The 15,556-nt window shown below is 40.2% G+C and overlaps 3 protein-coding genes across 7 annotated transcripts in view; all 3 read right to left on the minus strand.

Annotated features, from left to right (window-relative positions):
* Positions 1 to 862, minus strand: part of LOC110486166 (homeobox protein Hox-B3a) — a 57,168-nt gene extending 56,306 nt beyond the window's left edge. For both annotated transcript variants that reach the window (XM_090196254.1, XM_036940824.2), the window contains exon 1: positions 356 to 862. The gene's annotated coding sequence lies outside the window, so the exon portion shown is untranslated. The remainder of the gene's footprint in view (positions 1 to 355) is intronic.
* Positions 863 to 2,844: 1,982 nt separating this feature from the next.
* LOC110486172 (homeobox protein Hox-A7) lies at positions 2,845 to 9,297 on the minus strand. Of its 2 annotated transcripts, none has more exons than XM_021557588.3 (2): positions 7,697 to 9,297; positions 2,845 to 3,713 (listed from the first exon to the last, which is right to left on the minus strand). In XM_021557588.3, exons 1-2 carry the CDS (start codon positions 8,106 to 8,108, stop codon positions 3,454 to 3,456), a joined length of 672 nt encoding a protein of 223 aa, XP_021413263.1. In that variant the 5' UTR covers positions 8,109 to 9,297; the 3' UTR covers positions 2,845 to 3,453. The 2 variants fall into 2 exon arrangements, with proteins under 2 accessions (XP_021413263.1, XP_090052383.1); XM_090196257.1 differs by lacking the exon at positions 7,697 to 9,297 and adding an exon at positions 7,082 to 7,615.
* On the minus strand, positions 9,294 to 14,052 carry LOC110486171 (homeobox protein Hox-B8a). Of its 3 annotated transcripts, none has more exons than XM_090196256.1 (3): positions 13,927 to 14,052; positions 11,034 to 11,913; positions 9,294 to 10,312 (listed from the first exon to the last, which is right to left on the minus strand). In XM_090196256.1, the coding sequence occupies exons 2-3, from the start codon at positions 11,455 to 11,457 to the stop codon at positions 9,999 to 10,001; spliced, it is 738 nt and encodes a 245-aa protein (XP_090052382.1). In that variant the 5' UTR covers positions 11,458 to 11,913; positions 13,927 to 14,052; the 3' UTR covers positions 9,294 to 9,998. The 3 variants fall into 3 exon arrangements, with proteins under 3 accessions (XP_090052382.1, XP_021413261.1, XP_021413262.1); XM_021557586.3 differs by having other exon boundaries at positions 9,294 to 10,315; positions 13,927 to 14,038; XM_021557587.3 differs by lacking the exon at positions 13,927 to 14,052 and having other exon boundaries at positions 11,034 to 13,342.
* Between the last annotated feature and the right edge of the window lie 1,504 nt (positions 14,053 to 15,556).

Below are 15,556 nucleotides of genomic sequence, written 5' to 3' on the forward strand. Positions count from 1 at the left end.
CACTCTATCAAACCTCGCCCTCGCAGCCCGGACACGGGTATCCTTATACCACAAACACCCTCAGCCAACCACAAATGAGCATATCGAAATCGATATGTATTTCTCTAATATGACTCCGAACCAAATACAAATTCGTCATGCACACATAACAAGGTAAACATTTACAAGCACTTTCGAGTGACGACATCTTATACAAAGTCATCATATAATTTAATATTTACTAAAGGTTTATGCACACTTAAAATTTGAATATTTTCATTGGCGAGAGCAGCTATGATTGCGTTTTGCATAATTGTTTTCAAACTTTCTGTGAAACGAAACAGCGTGAGTGTAATGACAGACAAGCACGCCTTACCTTTGTTGATAATCCGTCACTAAATCCTTGGATAGCATCCGCGAGTCTCGCAGCTCGCCATACAGCATTCCTGTTGCCCCAGCTCCGTACCGCCATTAGCGCGCGAAGTCACCACTGTGGCTTTACAGGCCGCCTCCATACCGTTTAATTTACATTAGTCAACAGGACGGAAGCATCCAGTTATGAAAAATGAGACGAGACCCTCCGGTGTGTCCAGATCTCTCACAGTCAGTCACTCTCTCCATCGCAGCGGAAATCACAATCATAGTCGGCCACATTAGCATAGCGCAGGATGAGGAGGCAGGTCTTCCAGTTTCTCTGTAAACACTGCGCGGGACAAGGTTATTTTTTTTAACTTCAACTTGCGATTAAAGAGCCTAGAACCTTGAAGGAGCACAGTGTTGCTACAAAAGGTGCGGTGTCCAAAAGATTGCTGCAATATAACCACTTGGGAAATCATAAAAAGTTCATGTTCACGGTTACCCATCCACATGACCATCCTCGGCCAATCCCAGGACCCAGGCACTCATAAAGTTCTATCACAAAGTTGTAAATTTTCATAAAACAACAAGGAATTTATTGCATTTCTTCACGACTGCTTTGGCAGTAGTGGTTCCTCCATCGCCATCTTTTTCTCTCAAAAAGGAAAAGCAAAGGGAGGATTTCTCTTGCGTTTTACATGAAAGAGGTTGTAGGCCGATCGGTGGGACATAAACGTTTCTTATGAGGGTGTTTTTGTGCGCTTATAAGCAATTAATACAACTATATTGCTCAGATATTTCATATCTTGTATTTTGTTCAAAGATGTTTGAAAAGGGATGTCTCAGTGTGCTATTGGCACAATGCGTAAATATTATGGATAGCAAGAACTTGGGAGGACAAGACTAGGCTTACGTTGACCATTTTCCCTGTTGTTTAGTTATATCATTCTATTGTTGAAACGTAAAATAAATTTAAAAAACACATCAAAAACAATTACTTACAGCAAGAGCTCATGATGAACCAGCATATCTCATTGAATCGTTGCATACTCATATCACATAAATGTTAGCCATTTACGTTGCTGATAGGCTATCTATGCATTATCAAGGCCTTTGTTCAGATTTTATATATTATTTGCCTTAATATTGCTTGTATGAGACCAGCTTTATGTATTGACTGTGTATTGGTGGTGCATGTTCAGAATAAAACCATTTTCAGAACAGAAAGTCTTGCACGGCTACGATATAGCATTAAAAACAGACTTTGAGGCGTGTAAGTTAAACAAAGCATGCCGGTCTACCAAAATGTCCAATAGGAGATACTTTGATAAGAAGGTTTAATCGAATCGTGTGGAACAACACAACCATGGAAATATGCAAATATCAACATTCAACTGAATATCTATGCTACAAAAAGGCGTGCGTAAAATGTTTCGCACTGCGGCATAAAAAAAGACGCATTGTGGCCAAGGCCCAAATCAGAAAGATGTCTTCTAAGAAGGTCCTTAAGAGAATGAAATGGATTTGCATCCTGGTTTCTTTTTCGTCTAACATACAATAGCTAAACGATGCAATTTGATGCTTCCTATAAGCAAATGAAATATGTTGATTATTAACGAAAATGAAAAAGGAAAGACTAAACTCTGAAGACGGGTATTGTTGCTGGGCCTGCAATCCTGTCACATGAGCAGACGTTTTCGTAAGCGCCTGTTTCCCATTTTGTTGATTTTTTTGTTACTTTGATGGTGGTTTCCGGTCTTTCATTGATGCAATAAACGCAATAGTTACAACCCCCAATATAAGCCTTCTTTTGGTCAGTGTTGAATGCACAGAAACAAGGCAGAGACTATAGCCAGCAATTCCATGGCAAACGGGTAGATTTAACATCCATAGGTTAGCCTAAACGATATATAAATAAACGGAATATTCAAAATGTTTTTAGCAATACAAGTATCCCTGTTATAATCTATATTAAACATTGGGCTGCGTTAGAAATGAAAACAGGTTAGACTATCTTGACTTTATAAACACAGATTCAAAATAATATTAAATGAAAATTGGAACACTTTGCTATAAGGCCTACAAATGAATGGACCTATTATTTATTTGTTTGACCAGACTAGCCTGTCAGTGGAAAGCTAGCCTACTATCAACCAAATGTGATAATTAGCGAAAATAATTATGTTAAGAATTGTGGATAGTATCATGCTCCCACTAGTTTTGTTCAACAAAAGCCTTAATGCAGGCTCATTTTGTGAAATGAAATGAAGATATATCACCTACAACTGTACATGTAGCCTGTAGACCGAGCCATTGAACCATCATACATGTTAGCGTTTGTCTTTTTCTTTTTTAATCTTCGATAAGAATATTATTTTGGATTCAACAAATAGCCTAAGCCTCATCGATAGGCCATCGCCCATCACATAGGTCTATGTACTACAAACATATAGTGCCCAAGCATTTAGGAATGTAGAATATACCCAAGAGAAATCCAAAACAAAATAATTTGCAATTGATTACTTTTTGTTTTATTGGCATGAACAGAACACTTGTGCAATTGAATAACAAATAGTTCCTCATAACACGAAAATATACAAATTCCTACATGTCGAGAATAAAAACAAAATACGTCAAATCAATTGACATAGGGGTAAAAGCCCTTTACAACAAGTCATAAAATATACACCCAGAAGATCACAAGATGACAGAGAATGAACATAGAATAACAAGGCTGATCGTAGAGCTGCATAACTACTGCAAAGCCGATCCCTTTTCTCGCATACAGGCTAGTTTTCCCAACCAGGGTTTTGCAATATTACAGATCTATGCCAAAGAAAACGGGATAATATTTATTTAAATCAACATGTAAGCAACAATAGCTTATTTAGTATCGCTTAGAAATCAATGTCATTTTTTTATCTATACAATTTCACTGTACTTTTAACAAAACAAGACGTGGCTTTAGACTATATGAATAAATCATTAATCTTGTAGGTAGTATTGTATGTTTAACTCAGTGTAAGAATAGGGGAGACACGGTTTCCCCCTACGGTTTTAATATAATATCAGTCTCATGTAGTGCCCATTAGTCTTTTCACCGTCCTTTCGCCGTCGCTACTCGTCTTCATCTTCGTCCTCCTCGCCCCCCGGCGGTTCGGCTGCAGGGGAGCTCCGTCCGGGCGTCTTGTTCTCCTTCTTCCACTTCATCCTCCGGTTCTGGAACCAGATTTTGATCTGCCTCTCGGTGAGACACAGCGCGTGAGCGATCTCTATGCGTCTTCGGCGAGTCAGGTAGCGATTGAAGTGGAACTCCTTCTCAAGCTCCAGCGTCTGGTAACGCGTGTACGTCTGTCGACCTCGCTTCCTGTCTGCACCTGTAAATAACAGAGGCAGAGCTTGTGTGAAAACACTGAACAGACAGAAATCGAGAGGAAACCACATTTCATTTTTCTCAACAAACTGAAGTAGTAAAAAAATGTAATATCATCGAATGCTCTAGATGGACTTTGTTTGTTTGTTCTTTTGAACGTGTCGGCCTATAGGCTATACCTTGTGGGTTATTTTAAAAACTTAAATAACAAAGCTTTGATAAAAGTGCATAGAAAGCAAAAGCCCAGTGGAGGGAAATGTTGTGATATGTGTTGAAATAAATGCAACAATCATGTTATATTTCTGAGAATTATATGATTCGAAGAATTAGTTGCTATCTTATTTACTATCTTCTCGGAGGTTAAAAAGCAACGGGGGAAATCTTTCTCATAGTTTGGAAATAATTACATTTCTGAATCTAGCTGGGCCAAATGTACTGCATCTGTTGTGCTACCTCAGTAGTGGCCTATGTTGTAAACACGCCTTGCGGAGCAAATATAAACACATAAAAGTTACATTTTACGAGCTGTTTCCACTACTAATTTTAAGTGTACAGTAAATAGTTTCATAATCCCCGCAGGTATAGCAGTGGGGTAGTAAGAGGGAAGCGGATGTATAGGCCTGAAAGGAAGTGAGAGTAATTTCCACACTGTTATTTTGTTATGGAATTCTAGTTTAAAAAAGTATCACTTATCAGAAATATAAATAAAGTGCAGTGTTTTTCCATTAGTATTCCTGTTCAGATAGCGTTGACTGTAGGCCCACCACAAATCTTTAGTGCCATTTTGGCCTCAAATCCAGCAACGTTTCATGAAAATAACAAGAAAAGAATAGGAATAAATAAGGAATATTTGTAATGAGATACTATAGGCCTTTAAATGCTTGTATCACAAGCTTAGGTAATCTATAGGTTTTCTATTCCATCATGTGCATAATACATTGTATTTTTGTAAAGTATCTCAAATAGCCTTATACTTAGCGCCACTTCCTTTTCATTGACATTAATGATGCAGTTAATAGAAATAGCATCTACCTGTAAAGATATATCGACTGATACACAGTATCATTCAAATTGGCAAGGATTCAAACCAATAGTGGCAAATGGCACGCAAGTTCCTTCCATAACAGGTAGCCTAGCTTATACAATAGAAGTAGGCTACAAAACCATAAAATCCAGCTGAAAATGCTCAGCTGTATATTCATGCATTTTCTTTTTGCACAAAATACCTAACATTACATTTCCTTGGAACATAAAATGGGAGTTTTCGTGTGCACAACAACACAACCCTTCCCCACACAACAGGACCACTATTGTAATTGGGCGTAGGGCCTTCTCGAATAAACGTCGATGGCATATAGGCGAGGAGCAAAACAAGATCACTCCCTGTTTACATACACAAGTGGTTTTACTTCCAAAAGTCCCGCATACGTTGCGAATGGGATGGGTCTACTCCCGTTTCCGCTCAAGGCAGACATCGAATGGAGTCTGAGCTGAGCTGCAGCACTGTGGGGTTTTATTGCACGCCGTGGTCACTGGTTTGGTTCTCATTTCCTCTCTGGTGACGTGTCACAATTCTGGCTGAAACTGGCTCGAAATGAGACAGGAGGAGGTTTGGAGGTCTAGGGAGCCAGCCGAAGGGGGGGAGCGAGAAGTAGGGAGCGAGAGAGAGAGAGAGGGGGGTATATTCTTATGGATTATATTTTTCTCTCCCATGGTGTCCTCGGTGATTTGTGTTTCAGCAGAGAGAAACGGCTTGGCTGGAATTATTCTCCGTGAAACGCAGTTTTGTCAGGAATTTTAACAAGAGCGAGCATTGTGCTCTCAGAGACCCTCTATCTAGTACGCTCGCGCATAGTCTACAACACATTGAAAGTTAATGTCTGGGTGAGAGAGAGAGAGTGTGTGTGTGTGTGTGTGTGTGTGTGTGTGTGTGTGTGTGTGTGTGTGTGTGTGTGTGTGTGACTATCTACAAACTACATTTGATAAGGATATTATTTATGAAGTTACATTTGTTATGGAGAAGTGGGTGTATTTCCATAGCATACATTTCCTTTCACATAGAAAAATGTGCTTTTTAGGCTCAAACATCACACTCAAATAGTCTAGTTAAACAACTATTTATGTCCTTTCATCTAAATTAAATTATATAAGTTAATTGCTAGGCCATGCCATGCTGGTGAGCATGTCGTAAAAAACATGTTGTGTATGTTGTGTGTGTGAGTGAGTGAGTGAGTGAGTGAGTGAGAGAGTGTGTGAGTGTGTAACTATTCTTGTGAGGATCTTAGTCGACACAAGAATAGTAAACAAACAAAAATTTGACCAACTGGGGACATTTTGTTAGTCCCCACGCGGTCAAATGCTATTTCTAGGTGGTTTAGGGTTAAGGTTAGAATTATGTTAAGGGTTGGGAGCTAGGGTTAAGGTTAGGCTTAGGGTTAGAGTTAGGTGTAGGGTTAGGGATTAGAGAAAATAGGATTTTGAATGGGAGTGAATTGTGTGTCCCCACAATGTCAGCTGTACAAGACTGTGGGTGTGTGTGTGTGTGTGTGTGTGTGTGTGTGTGTGTGTGTGTGTGTGTGTGTGTGTGTGAGAGAGAGACTGCCTGCATGCTGGTCCATCACTGTGTGTACCTACTAGTCAATTTGAGCAATGTCTTGATTTGTTATATTTATTTGTGTATGAATAGTCTTAGCCTCATAAAATTACACCTGAAAATCTAAATTAGTTTTTCAAAGTCAGTTGGTGGCTCCTATAACCAAATTAGCAAGCGGTAGGCTGGCAAAGAGAGACAGACAAGCCAGGCATGAGCACGCTTCCATTAGGATTTTTTTTTTAAAGTATGCATATTTCACACAAGGACATACATAGCCTACACACAATTTACACGTTTTATGAGAAAACGCGTGGAAACGAATGTCTGCAAGAAGATGTCAAAATCCCTGCTAATGAGGACGTATGTTTCAAAACTATTTATGATGTTGTACGTTTTACGCCAGAGGCTAACAAGAGGAGGGAGCACTAAATTGACAATTGACTGATAGGAATTTTGTGCTAATAGTAGCCAAGGCCTTGAGAGGTTACTAAAAATGATTCGACAAAATTGTTGTCAGCCACTATTTCACATGAGCCGCGCGCACTAAAAGTGGTTGTTCGTTGATGGTGTGTAGTTGTTCAGCCTCCTAAAGTGCATACAACGCACACCACACAAACACAGGCAGGCGTGCGCAGAGACACATACCACAGCTACACAGCCACTTACACATCTACACACACGCGTTTTACGCGTGACATTATTTGACAGTACACTGAATCAAACACTGGCGTAACATGAATTGCTATTTTGTAAGCATCATTTTCTTAGACTAGACTTACTTGTTTGTTGTGTGGGCTGTAGGCAGCTGTAAGGCCCACTGAAACTATTCATCAAGCCAGTTCAGAATGTCAGACAAAGGCGTTTCTATAACAAAACAACACAGCCTAACATCGCAAACCAAGAGCTAACCAACTATTAGCATCACAGTGTTTTTAGTGTTTGCAACACTCGGAGGCATTTACGCGATAATAATATAAGCCAGCGAACACGGGGCAGAGACCAGGCATCTGGAAATCATGCTGTGTTGTAGAGTGCGCTTACCACGAGATCCTATCGAAACAGCATAAACAACAGAAAGCGATGGATTAGCCTGTTTAGGCTATTTCTTTCTACCCGAGAACGGAGTAAAATAATCCAACGCCCTTCCTCTTTCTGTTTTAACACAATACCGCCTAATGAATATTCAGATGTCTTAAATTACGGTTTTATTGAGGTCATATAGCAATAAAAGATGCGCAGGCAAAGCGGCGTAAAGCATAGTTGAGGAAGTAGCCCTGGCCACTTCGCAACCGCACTGTTATAAGACCGTTTACGATAATTATTAGGTCGGCCCAAAGCCCCATTCCTTTCTCCCCTCCTCTTCTTTTGAAAACATACATTTTAAGCTCACATACCTGAGGTTCTCATCCATGGGTAGATCCGTAAACTGTCCTCGTTCTGTCTCTGCTCCGCCTTACCGCAGCTGGACACCTTGGACGGGTCACCACCGGAGCAAATCATGGAGAGGTTGGGGTGTTCAAAGTGGGAGCAGTGCATGTTCAGAGAGCCGGTGCCCAGCCCGTACGCAGAGGGATACATGCTGCGGGTTTGGGTGGGCATGTTCCCTGCGTTATTGTACAGTCCCGACAGTGTGGAGGAAGAGGAGGAGAAGCCTGCGCCGCCGGAGCCCGAGACATAGCTGCTGGCTCCGGGTGAACTGGACGCAAAGGCGCAAGAAGTTTGCTCGGGAAAGACCCCACTTGGAATAACCGAACTTGCAGCTTGATATTTGGAAAACAAAGCGTTCGCATAATACAATGAACTCATAATTTGACCGGTGATTTGTAGGCCGGGAGGTTTTACTGTCGGTTTTACGAGGTACTGTGATATATTACAGAATTACAGTCTAGATTTACACCAAAAATCACCCCTTTTTCCTCAGGGGCCACGTGACGAGGGCCATGTGATACAAACTCGTCCAATAACAGCAGGGCTTCCTACAAGCTCAGCTAATGTGGAAAATAGTGCACCGCTGACCATACACATAAAATACTTCAGTCTATTCACTCGAAGCCAAAAGGTAGGCCTACCTCCAATCAAGGAACTAACTAGAACACAAACAAATCGATGGTCAATAGAATATATTATGTAATCACCCAGCGCGTTGCACAGTGATAAAAAGGGCTGATGCTTACAAATATCCAACTGAATGTATACAGACAGGTCTTAAAATGTCCTCGACTTCTCGTTGGACACCACACAAATGAGAAAAACCTATTAGTTTCCATATCGATTTGACTTATCCTTGTCAGTGGTGGGATCTCTCAGCAAGTTCCTCTGTGTGTTATTGTGGTCTCTGCGCACGATGCCTGTACTATGTCCAGGGACCAGTGGAGCCCACTCCGGCCCTCTCTGGGAGAATTTCTGCTTCAGAGCATCCCTCTTTTCACAGCTTCCATCTCCAGCACGACAGAGAAGCTCTGGACAACACAAGCACTTTTGTTTTTACGGAACAGGGAGGCCAGTAGCTGTCTCGAGTCGCCTAGTGCCACGTACCACGCTCTCTCAGCGTTTGACAAGATTTACCTGGCGCACAGGTGCTTTTATGCACTTTTTTTTTCTTTCCACCTCTCGAATAAGACTCAACACGAATGTGACTGTTATGGGAAGTGAGATATCATCACGTTTTTTTTCTGAAGGGGGGGGGGGGTGTTGTTACTGCCAATAGTCATATGGTTTAGCCAGACTTTACAGTGTGGTTCCACATGCCATGGCCTTATCTATGTCAAGTTTGCGTGGAGATAAACATGGGCGACACAATTCTGACCATGCGTCAATCCCTACATTGTTAGAAGTGTGCACCCAGTAGCCATAAATACTCATTGGTTTGGTGAAGGTTTTAATGCACTTGTGTACTTTGGGTAAGATTACTAATTGGTTGAGTCAGACTGTGTGGTGACGGGCACTATTGGGATTCACACCTTGAGAGGAAATGAAGCGGCAATGATGTCACAGATTCTCGCTTGTAAACTTTATTGTGTCCTCTGTCTTCCGCCGCTTCCAGGTTTAGACAATAGAACAAAGTGATGAAGAACAATAAAGCATATCATCAAGTCCCCATAAACTAATTCACGAGTAGCCTACAGTACACATTCTGTTTAAACGAGGGGTCACATGACATCCTTTTTTATTTCCATTGCATTTTTATTCTTTTTTTTTTCTCAATTTTTGCACTGTGCGCATGCTTACCCAAATAAGGAAGACAACAAAATACCATCAATCAAAACGAACTAAGGAAGGACAAGTGTAAAAATAGGAAAGCCTATACAGCATAAATAGGCAGTTTCATGTTGTTGGAATTCATTATTCGCCACGACGTCATAACATAGAAGTGAGAACAGTAAAAAGTGCACCATTTAACTTAAAAACTATACAGCTGCCGAGATAATTGTTAATGACAAAATTCTAACAATATAAATGTTTTTTTTTTCACGATAATTGTTCCACAATGAAAGGACTCTATTTTTAACACAATAATAATTTCCAACATCAGATAAAAAGTACAAATGCTTCATTTCCCGTTCAAATGTTTCATTTTGTCTCCCAACAACCACAATGTGGATGGTCCTGTCCTTTGTCACCGTCAGGAGACTTTCCCTTCGAATGAATCAAACCTGGAACGACTAGCCAAAGTCGACCCCCCAGTCTCCCTATAGCTTACATTTGCTTGGCTTTGTCGCAGTCTTCCCCAGACGAGTGTGTCCCCGCGCCCTGCTCCTTCTGTCGTTTCTCCTTCTCGATCTCTTCCTGCTCTGTCTTACTGCTGGGGAATTTGTCCTTGTTGTTTTCCTTTTTCCATTTCATCCTCCTGTTCTGAAACCAGATTTTGACCTGTCTCTCGGTCAGTCCCAGGGCGTGCGATACCTCTATTCGCCGCTTGCGGGTCAGATAGGGGTTGAATAGGAACTCTTTCTCCAGCTCCAGTGTCTGGTAACGGCTGTAGGTCTGTCGGCCTCGCCTCCGTCCGGCAGCTACTGACAAAATGAGAGGACATGTTTGAGGAAAACATACAAATAGCCATAACAAATAGCCCATACAATTTCACAAATGCAATCCCCTTATCTCCATCCCCAATATCCCCATAAGCAATTATTATTGTCTAGGCCTACAGACTGAAGCTATCAATTATATAATCCACTCATTTCTTATATATATCCGAGGTTACTTAAACCTAGATTGACTTCCAAGTGATTTATCAGCATTGCAATGCAATTCAAATGATTGGATGTTCAATGTCCACACATTCATGGGATATTAAATAAAATCCAAAGCAAATCATGTCTGACGGCCACACATAGGCTACTCAACGCATTGGGTGAAGCCATAAAGCGCCTAACCTGTGGGAAATGGCCACCTTGTAGCGAAATAATCCCCGAGACCACTTTAAGTCGTAAAAGGGAGTAGTAAAACTTTAACCGGGGTGAGAAGTAAGATAATCAGCTGCGGGCCAGCTCGCACATGGAGAGAAAAGATTTGCTCTCTTCTCTATACCCCTCTCTCTTGTATATGGCGGGGTCATTAAACTGTAAAGTTTTGGACACCATAAAACAATAAAAGCACTTTGTCTCTCCTTTTGAACACAGGAAACGCACCTCGGCCCTAATTGCGAATGGTTTGAGGTTTAATATTCTACCCCTTTCCCGCTATTCATGCATACCCACACGCAGTGTTTCAGTTCTAGCTCGGACTTACATTGCGGTCTCATCCATGGGAATAACTGCGTTGGAGAGGGGCTCTGTTCCGTGCTCTCCGTCTCATCCCCGATACCACCAGCGGCTAGCTTGCAGTCGTTGTACTGGACCAAATCTGCGTCCTGGGGTCCAAAAAGGGTTTGCCTCTGGAGAGCGTCGTACCCGTAGAAGTTGCCCGGCTCTCCATGGCATGTTACGGCGCAGGGACTCTGTTGGTAAGGGGCACTGGAGAGCGTGGACGCTCCGTGGTGGTAAAATTCCTGGATTTGAGGGGGATGTTGGAAAGTTGCTCCAGTGCCTGGTCCATACACTACTGTGGGTCTACTCCCAAGGTCCTGCGCGAACCCGCACTCGTAATAATTGGGACGTAAAGAGTCTCCGCTCTTGTATTTGGAGAAGAGAGAGTTGACAAAATATGAACTCATCTTTTGTTGTTGTTGGTTTTGTTGTTGTTTGTGATTATAAAGACTCAAGCGCTCGAGAGGAAGGCAATTGAAGAGTTATTGGGTGAAAAAAAAAGAAAGAACCCAAGCTGGTTCGCAATATATGGACTGATGTTGTATTTCAAAACACCCAATCTAAATAGCCGAAGCCACAATCATGCCGATTCCATAAAATCGTCTCCACTGAAGTGCTCCTGCATCACAATTCTGGTATGAGGTGCCAGTTTACAAACAGTTTTCTGTGATTTACTCCGCTGCAAATGAGTTGTTTCATATTTTGCGGTGTCTTTTCACGATAATTTGCATCTATTATCGGGTCCTCATCTCATTGGCTTCTCGCATCCCACACGGACACTGCTCTACTCTGCGGGCTTCTGATATGGAAGGAGTGAGAGAATGAAAAAGAGAGAAAAAGAGAAAGGGAGAGGGAGCAATGGACTAGGGGGAAGAGAGGGGGGTCGAAGGAGAGAGGAGGGGAGAATATGCGCATTAATATATTCAAGCGGGTAAGTTAATGAGAAATCTGCCGCTTTGCATCAGATCAAATAGAGAGCGCCCCCACCCACCACAACTTACCCACTCTAAAAACCTCTCTTGGAGAGATGGATTTTTAGCATTAGCCTAGCTAATAGTCAACCTAAAGGGATGCACATATAGCCTACTCATTCATTTCTAAATTATAATGAGGTGGGATCCTCTTTTTCGAAAATGTCAAAGTCGCCCTGGCAAATTGTGAAAGTACACGATGTAATTGGTATCAGTTTTAACAAGTCCTATAAATGTAATTGCAGTTCTAAAACAACTTGTCAAAGCCCCGGCACCAGCGTCTGAGGCTTGTTGAGAACAAACGAGGTAGTCAGATTTAACATTTTGATTATAGTCTTTTTATAAATATGATATTCATAAAGATGTGAAGATGTCTGAAAGGAGCGACACTCGTGGTATAATGGAGAAAGTGGTTGTAAATGGTTTAACAAACTATAAAATGCAATAAACGCTGAGGCTGTTTGTTGTTTACACCTAGCATCAAAAAAAGCTGTTAAGATTTTATGAGGTTCCACGACCAAAGCCATAAATGCTTCACTTGGAGCAATTTCACCGATACAGAAATATTCAAGTATTTAATTGTCATTTTAGTTGTGTTTTCCATACGGACTGTCATTATATAAGCTGATATTTTAACCCCTAGACGTATTTTCTGGAATAACTTAATGAGGGGATAACTTGAGGTGAAGTTTGTGTTCGTTAATGACCTCATAAAAACGTAACTATTGTTAAGATTGGGACCAAAATACGCTTTAAAGAGAATATAGGCCAATCTATACGTGATTGGTTAGAGAAATAGGCTGAGCGTAGTTTGCATTTACAAAATCAAGCCAGGAGGAGTGTCGCCAAGCATTTATTCAGAATTCTAATATTAGGACAACTAGCCTAGATAATTAAGATTATGATAACGTCTTAGTTAGGTTGTATTGGCCAATATATGACTTACATTGTAGTATAGGAGCCAAACGAATTATAACTCTTTGTTATTCTTGTTTTATGCAGTTGTCCGATATTATGTAAGATATAGGCCTATATGTTCAAGATTGTTGAAATTAAGTGATAAAATGGCAATTTTGCGTGCATTATTTTATTCCCAGTGTGCGTACGCAAGCATTAGCCCTGCTAGGCTACTGTCAAAGGTAACAGTTGCAATTTTTTAAAACATATTATTAACCGTGTTTTTGGAAAACTTTAAAACATATGTCATGTGAATGTCCAACTTACAGTAGGACAATTTGTCTGCCATTTTTTTCATACTTCTTAGCTTGTGCATTCATGACGTTAAGGAGTGTACTGCAATTTTAATAAAGGTTCTAACCCAAATAAATGTGCTATCTATTGGAATTATAACAAACTTTCGAATTAGCTACACTGAATTAACTGTTGTCCTTTACATATCAGGGAGTTCTAATGTACATTCAAACATATTTCACAGCGCTAAAGGCTTTACCAATGTAGTGTTACCCAATTTAGCGGCATTTTACTTCTAATATGACGGTTTACAGCAAGAGTCACTTATTTCCATATTTCGTTACATTGTAAAAAACCTAAATATGAACAGCGTTTTTCAATCCGAACAATGAATATAATAGTTGTACTACAAAGTTAAACATATTGCAATCGAATAACAATAAATCATAAAAACCTTTAAAACATTCAGTTGATTTTAGTAATTATTCCCAAAGTCATGGACAACAACTTTAAACCAACAGAAGATCAATTATTACAGATTAGTAGGCTATATAATCCTCTCAGAAGAGCTGTGCCCTCTATATATGTGCTTTAGGGTCAAAACATTATTTGCAGGCTAATAGCGTTTCTGAAGAAGCAAAGAAATAGCCCAAATCATTGTCAATGTGCTTCTGTTTGACTATTCAAATGTATAGGCCTAAATTTAAATCTTACCCTAATACAGGAGAAACATATAGGCCTATATTAATCTTCTTGCCGCCCTTCAAAATATCTTAAGTAAAGCAAGAGGTTTCCTTCGCCCAAGTTTAGGTGGTGTAAAGTGGCCTGTCTGAGTTTTCTAAGGACTTCCGGATAGGCAGACAACACAGTGGAGGCTTTCTTTCGTGGACCAACATCGCCACCAAGAGGCCGTTTTTAGGTGTGACGCAGGGATTTCAAGTTGATACCAGTTCATGATTCTAGAAACACCACACATAAACCAACATAATGACGGTATTTCGCAACTAAACCGTGAAAGTATAGGCCTTATTTCGAAATAAGAAAACCATATTGGCCACAAGACCTGTTCCTCTTCTGTTCCTCTTCTGAAGACATGTTAGTCTCTACATAGTCCTAATGCCGTCTAGTTCAATTAATATTGCTAAAAATGTGTCGTTATCTAGGCCTATTTAATTGACAACATATTATCAATCGAGTCATTTCTATATATAGCCTAAAAACTTATTTTTGTAAGAATAATTAGCTGCGTACATGGGCCTACATATTGTTGGAAAGAATATAATAGATATTTGTTTCATTTAAGTTGTTACTCTAACAGCTGCCTACCAAATAGAAGGCATACCTTATTGTATTTGATTATATGCAGACAACAAATTAAACATATAATTTGAGATGAATCATGTAAAATGAATGACCTGAATAATGTTTTTTATTTTTTATTAAAAAACACGAAATTGTTAAAATATTTATGAAACTTTGTAATCATATGGCAAGTGAGGTTTTTAATTATTTCTAAAAACGAATGACGTGTTAACACGAGGGAAAATTGTGCTTCAACCCTATTCGACGACCTCTCGTGCATGGTTCAAACGAAAATAAGAATGATCCGAAGATTTATTTTAAGAACTTGGAGTCAAGCTCATGTTAGGAAATTATCATTTACGTAACTTTTGCCAAAGTTGATGGAAAAACATAATCAACAAAAATGAGTAGAAACATTCATTTTCTGTGCACACATTTGAGAAGTCTAGCTTGCAGAGATTTAGAAGTCAAAGCTATTTATTCATTTTGCCCATTTGAGTTATGCGTCTCCAAAAGAGCTTTCCAGGTGAACATAAACTCAACCCCTGTCCGTGTGCTCTGCACCCAGAGTGCTCCTGGCACAGTTATTCATATGATCTCTGGACTACATGGTGCAACATTAGAGAATATTAAGTTATGGACTACAACACTTGGTAGTATAAAGGCATTATTCTAATATAAGCAGGTCCTGTGGTGGTGGTGGTGGTGGGGGGGGGGGGGGGGGGGGGGGGGTGTATTTGTGTCATTTCTGTTGGCTTGTGTTTTTTGTTTGTCCTGATAACCCCCAAAAAATAATAAAAACTTGATCACAAAAAGAAAACAATGTGAATAGACACTCAATGACTATGCACATATTTGAGAAGTGTAGCTCTCATAGGTTTAAATGTCAAAACAACTTAGAGGCAGTATAATATACATTTCGCTAATTACTATTCGTTCATCTCTGGTTACTGTTGTGGGGCCTAATTGTAGCCTATAATTATGGTCATTTCTTCTGAAAAGGGTCGTAGTAGCAGCCTAATTGTGTGTCTCATAGTGGTAG

This window comes from Oncorhynchus mykiss, chromosome 13, assembly GCF_057628025.1.
Source record: "Oncorhynchus mykiss isolate SJ-2025 chromosome 13, ASM5762802v1, whole genome shotgun sequence".
NCBI lineage: Eukaryota > Metazoa > Chordata > Actinopteri > Salmoniformes > Salmonidae > Oncorhynchus > Oncorhynchus mykiss.